The sequence below is a fragment of the Zingiber officinale genome, chromosome 1B (genome assembly GCF_018446385.1).
Source record: "Zingiber officinale cultivar Zhangliang chromosome 1B, Zo_v1.1, whole genome shotgun sequence".
In the NCBI taxonomy this organism is placed as follows: domain Eukaryota; kingdom Viridiplantae; phylum Streptophyta; class Magnoliopsida; order Zingiberales; family Zingiberaceae; genus Zingiber; species Zingiber officinale.
The window spans coordinates 120,251,961-120,257,720 of NC_055986.1; the positions used below are offsets into that span (position 1 = coordinate 120,251,961).

At 42.3% G+C, this 5,760-nt stretch overlaps 1 protein-coding gene across 4 annotated transcripts; it reads right to left on the bottom strand.

Moving 5' to 3' along the window:
• Nucleotides 1-2,732: 2,732 nt before the first annotated feature.
• On the bottom strand, nucleotides 2,733-5,319 carry LOC121975781 (protein RICE SALT SENSITIVE 3-like). Of its 4 annotated transcripts, none has more exons than XM_042527668.1 (8): nucleotides 4,961-5,319; nucleotides 4,619-4,783; nucleotides 4,484-4,537; nucleotides 4,267-4,386; nucleotides 3,927-4,035; nucleotides 3,634-3,675; nucleotides 3,499-3,555; nucleotides 2,733-3,406 (listed from the first exon to the last, which is right to left on the bottom strand). In XM_042527668.1, exons 2-8 carry the CDS (start codon nucleotides 4,750-4,752, stop codon nucleotides 2,813-2,815), a joined length of 1,110 nt encoding a protein of 369 aa, XP_042383602.1. In that variant the 5' UTR covers nucleotides 4,753-4,783; nucleotides 4,961-5,319; the 3' UTR covers nucleotides 2,733-2,812. The 4 variants fall into 4 exon arrangements, with proteins under 4 accessions (XP_042383602.1, XP_042383585.1, XP_042383593.1 ...); XM_042527651.1 differs by having other exon boundaries at nucleotides 4,619-4,895; XM_042527659.1 differs by having other exon boundaries at nucleotides 4,877-5,319.
• Between the last annotated feature and the right edge of the window lie 441 nt (nucleotides 5,320-5,760).

Here is a 5,760-nt window from a genome sequence, read left to right on the forward strand (position 1 = left end):
ACAGGCGGCAAGTTAATCGACTGCGCATGCGCTTGCACGAAGCCGACCGAGGAGGAGGAATTGGTTAGAACTCAATTGACCCTTCCACTCAGGTCCCTTGCTCGGTGTGAGGGCCTATCATTAATACAACGTTTGTAAAGGACACCCGACTCCTACTTGTTGTTGGACTAATCTCTTCACTCAGTTGGCTATTGGCATTTCTAAGTTTTCTTGTGATAAAGTAATTGTAGTGAGTCGTCCAATCTCTTCCATCTCTGCATTTTAGACGCCGCCAAATTTGATCCTATTTGAAATCAAAGGAGATGAAATACTGGGCACTTGGCTCTGATATTGATTGAAAAGACTCCGCACTAGAAACAGAAGATGTCATCCGATCCTGCGTGTCAAAAACAAAAAGTAGAGGGAAAAATGTTAGCAATCGGGCCAGGGAAGGGTCCTCAACGTCAGTACTCTGATGCTCAAGTCAACTAGGTGTCTGAGAGGAAATACAGTGAACAGTAGTCAAGAATAATGGAATCTGGGTGTCTTAGGTTACGTAGTGTAGTGTTTGCATTAGCATACTTGTGCCTGTAGATGGAGACCCCTTTTTATAGTGTTAATTTTACTCTCTGTATGAATCTTGAAGCATTGCCAAAATAAGACCGACCCTTTTGTCATTCTGATAACTTTCCAAAAATAGGTCCATTTTTGTGTTTCACGGTGTAGAAGTTTCTTTATACAAAATACACAGGGAATATTCTCTTAATTCTCTGACAGTCGTTATAAAAAATGCCAAGAAGGGATATTAAGTCGTTGAGTATGTGGGACACCTATATGCTTAATGGATAGGTTGTCCGACCGATCGAGTCTCCTATGTAGTCTGATCGACTCTTGTTTGTAGGCGCGATCGGGTCAGATAAAGGATGGATGTTACTCCTAAGGACTCGGCTTATGCTCGACCTTCACACTTGTGTAAATAGTCTATTCTGGTCGGGCCATGTGTCCAGCATGCTCGATTGAACCTTTGGTCCGATCGATTAGAGCACTTGACAGAGACACCTAAATCATCTCTGAATGTCATTGATATAACTCGAGATTTTATCGACTCTGAGAGACTCTAAATTCGATTGGCCCAATGACCTGATCGGCTATACCACTCGACCGAACCAAATGTCCCTGTTAACCTCGAGTGTTGACCCCTTCTTGACTTTGATGGTCACGTCAACCGATCTTCTTGACTTCGACCTCGATCTCGACCTAGGGCCCCACCTTTTATATATAATAATAATAATAATAATAATAATAATAATAATAATAATAATAATAATAACCTACATACTTCATGGTGTACACCTTGTGAGCACCAAGTGTATCTTTTAGAGCTTAGGGTTTAGATTTTAGGATTTAAGGTTTAGGTTATAGTATTTAAACTAAAGAAAATAAAAAAAATACACATGGTACTCACAATGTGTGTACGGTGTGCAGGTTAGAAAACCTCTCTATATAAAATTTTGTTACTCTACTTATCTTATGGTGTTCACCTTATGAGCAACAAGTATATATATTTTTTCTTTATTTTTTGTAGAGCTCAGAGTTTAAAATTTAGGGTTTAGGGTTTAAGTTATAGTATTAAAGCTAAAGAAATAAAAAAAATACATATGACATGCTCACAAGGTTAGCACCATAGGATAAATAACGTATCAAGACTCTCTTTTATATATAAGGATTTGTTATCATGTCCGACTCACCATTTACGACTATCATGCACGATTGAGTGAGTCGGGGTGCCCGAAATTTATCTGAGTGCTCTGATTTCTCAATGAGCCATGGACGGAGAGTCGTGTATATATATATATATATATATATAGAGAGAGAGAGAGAGAGAGAGAGAGAGAGAGAGAGAGAGAGAGAGAAATCTTATGCTGCGGTGGCTTATGTGCGGTTTTGCTGCGGTACTTGCCTCGTCAGCGGCCTGGACCGATCAGGCTCCAACCTGATCGGCTTGGACCGATCAGGCTCCGACCTGATCGGTCCCCGGACCGATCAACCAACTCTATGTGAGAGTTGGTTGGCTTGATCGGCCGTGGACCGATCAAAGAGGTGGATCGGTCCACGCACCGATCCGCTGATTTTTTGTGTTTTCCGATCGGTCCATCGATCAGAGATTTCAGATCGAGTTGGAGCCCTGTCGGTCCAGTTGCCGACGCAGCACAAGCGACAAGATTTCTCTATATATATGAGAAATCTTATGCTGCGGTGGCTTATGTGCGATTTTGCTGCGATACTTGCCACGTCAGCGGCCTGGACCGATCAGGCTCCAACCTGATCGGTCTGGGAGTCTCCTGATCGGTCTGTGGACCGATCAGGCATATATATATATATATATATATATATATATATATATATATATGCCACAATTTACTATAAGCATCATGAAAATGTATAACAAACTACCAGAGCACTGGAGTATCGATATACACAGTTTTTATTTTTTAGGTATATAAAGATTGAGTCTCAGTTTTGACGAATTAACAAATAAATTATGCTCAATGGACGGTTGATCTAAGAATACTAGGCTGATGAACTGTCCGCTACGAACACTTCTCTAATTTATCTTTATAACCGATGAAATTTTTTTATTAAAGTGGATCAATTATCCTAAGATTAATCAACGTAAGTTGAATATCTATTGTCAACTATTATAATAATAATAATAATAAAAAAGTGAAAATGTACCACAAGAACATGGCAGCTGATGACAGCGAAGAGCAAATTTGATCAAACTAAGATGGCTTAATCGTAACAGGAGACAAAACAATCTCAGAACAGTCAACTAGTTCAAGTAGTTCTCCATCATATTCTCCATTTTCCTGGTTCTGCTGGAGTGGCTCTCCAAACTCAAGAAGTCCTCTGTGTTATCCACACCAAGCACAGCCTCACCTCCATTGCCATGGACACTTGAAGTATCGAGAACACCCTTCCCCTCCTCACCGTTGCCATAAAGGCTCACAGAAGCATGCTGAATCTTCTCTCCCATCACCTCGGAGTTAAATAGAATCTTGGCGTCGTCTGGTCTTCCTGTGAGAGCAGAAAAGAAGGAGAGGCCATTGGGCCAGCGCAGGTCTGGATCCGGCTCTTCCAGTTGAGCTCCTGCAGAGCGAGGGAGGAAGAGGCGGGTAGCGTCCTTGTTGTTAGGAAATCCTCCATGGGGAGAAGGTTGGTAAATTGCGGGAGAATTCAGAGAGGCAGAGTGGCTCCAGTTGTAGAGCGACGGTGGATTCGGAGCAGGCATTTGATTGAATGCAACAGAGGAAGTAGCGCTGCTGTTCCTGGAGGAGTAGAGCTGAGAGAGGAAGAAGCTGGACTGGTGCCCGAGCGATTCAAACATGTGCCTCATTCTCAACACGAAATGCAGGTCCTCTGCTATCTAATGTGTTCCGAAGTTTGAATCTTAATGTGATCTTTAGAAAATAAAAATACTCATAATCCCCAAAAGGAAACCATCAACTTAACACTTACTATCTTGCAGGAACCAAGTTGGAGGAGACCATGGCCTACTTGGATCACAGCTATAGTCTGATCCAAAGATCACAACTTAACTAAAAGGAGTTTCGAAGTTTAGAAAAGAAAATTAAAAAGGGAAAAGTGCGTTGCCTGAATGCCAGAGGCAAATTGATCGGTCCATTCTGGTGGAAGCTGCATGCACAAAGGAAAACAAAGAATAAAGCTCCAGTCACAATGATTTAAAGCATGCAAATGGATGCCTAAAAAGACCAGCGAGATTAAAGGTAAAGGGCATCCGATTCTAATTCTTTTGCAGGTACAATGATGGTCCAAAGTGTAAGGTTTCCAGCACTGGCTTCTACCTTTTGTCATCTGGCGCAGTGGTGCTATCTAGTAAAAGGTAAACAACAAGAGGGGGAAAAAACAGACTGGCTACGACGTACAGCATCAAAGGAGCTCTGCCAGTAGCTGGTTATGCTGGCCTCGCATTGATCCGAAGGTTCCTTGAACACCCATTTGTGACACTTATCAGAAGCAACCTTCCCCATCAAGCTGCACAATTCAATCAATTTCCCAGATCAACAAACCATTAGCAAAAGAAAGAAAAACCACACTCCTCTTTTGGCCAATTCGCTAACCAATGACAGACAAAAGTGATCCAAATCGTTATTTTAACAGAAAATGATTGAAGAGTTAATTACGCAAGGGAAGGCGCTAATTAAGAATGAAGAGTTGTTTCTTCTATGGTCAATGATTATCCCTCAGCACCTACCGATTACCCACCCTTCTCCATAGTTGTAGAGTTGAATGGACATTTTGCTGAAGGCCTTCCTCACAGGATCCTCCCCGTCCACGCACCCGGCTGCACTTGTCTGACAAAATCCATCTTCCCACATTAACATCCTACATTTTTATCATATCCCTATGGGAATTAGCTAATTTGGACAAGGACTCAAATCTTTACAAGAAATCAGACGAACAATTAGTGGCGACAACTCACAGGCTGCCATTGTCGTCTCCCACCACCTTGCAGACATTGCCACTTCTACTCCTCCTGCTCACCAGATTCGTAAAAACGAATTAATCAACAGCAATTAGCTTGCTAACGTAGTAGAGAGAGAGAGAGAGAGAGTACGGGCGTGGGCGTATAGTCCAGAAAACAGAGTAAGTCCAATCCGAGCTGAGGCAGACGTTCCTGAGAGCTTCATGCAGAGCCATCACCCCAATTGCCTCCTTGCTCCTACTGTCCCCTCGTCCCGAGCCCACCATTTCTTCTCTATCTCTCTCTTTTCTTCTCCTACTAAGAACCAAAACCTCACCTCAATCTATTATTGTATGTAGGCGAATTTCTAGCTATTCTAAAGGAGAATCTCCGATCGCCCTTTGCACTCACACTTTCCAATCTCATAGCTCTGTTCAGTTGCAAGGCATCAGAGGAACAGTTAGCAAAAAAGGAAATTTTCCTTAGATTTCTGACCATTTATTGTCGGGCTGCTGCTGCTTCTACTGCTAGCTGCTTTCCTTCCATTCCAATAGCCATCTCCATCCACGAGTGGTCCTAACTTTTACTTCCGGGTTTAATTATATAGCTGATTAGCTACTGAACATCAGTTAGAAAGGAAAAACACACACACACACCCCAATCTAATCAAATTTAACAAGATCTGGCACTGAAACAGACAGCAAGGAATAAACTAAAGCCCGAGGCACGTGAGCACGTGCCGTGGCAGAGGGCGGTGCCTCGTGACGCATAAACAAATGAAAAGTGGACAATGCAGATTAAGAACAATGCAGATTAAGCGTGTCAGCGATCCTTGAGAAGGTAGAGAATGGGAAAGGCGGGGATGGGAATGAAGAGCTTTAACTTGAAGAAATAAGGGGATTGAATTGAAGCGAAAGTGCTGCTCTGCTCAGCCGCAGCTGGCGGAGTTAAGAGCACCAATTGCGGGGCAGTGTACCCTGCCACTGGGACAACTTCCACCTAAACCTATTCTTTCTTACTTCTTACTTTGACCATGGAATCCAATTGCTACCTAATCCTTTGTCTCTAGTTTGACTGTTCCTGAGATTGAGTTGAAGATCCAGCAAAATCTCCCAAAACTGTTATCTTAATTATTTTCACTATGCTAATATATGGAAAATTTCTATTAAAAGTTAAAAGTCAATGGTCAATCAGTTGGAGATAACCTCGAATTCTGGAAGACGCTATTAAAGTCTGTTCTTGAGATTGGCAGGATATGATATTATCCCATTTAAAGCTCCTCCCTCGCCCTTGTT

What these genes read in the sequence shown, in the direction of transcription:
- LOC121975781 (XM_042527668.1), bottom strand. Translation starts at nt 4,752, where the DNA reads ATGGTGGGCTCGGGACGAGGGGACAGTAGGAGCAAGGAGGCAATTGGG. An exon ending in CTCTACAACTATGGAGAAGG is followed by an intron (nt 4,036 to 4,266) that starts GTGGGTAATCGG and finishes TGAATTGTGCAG; the next exon opens with CTTGATGGGGAAGGTTGCTT. An exon ending in GGCAGAGCTCCTTTGATGCT is followed by an intron (nt 3,676 to 3,926) that starts GTACGTCGTAGC and finishes TTGTGCATGCAG; the next exon opens with CTTCCACCAGAATGGACCGA.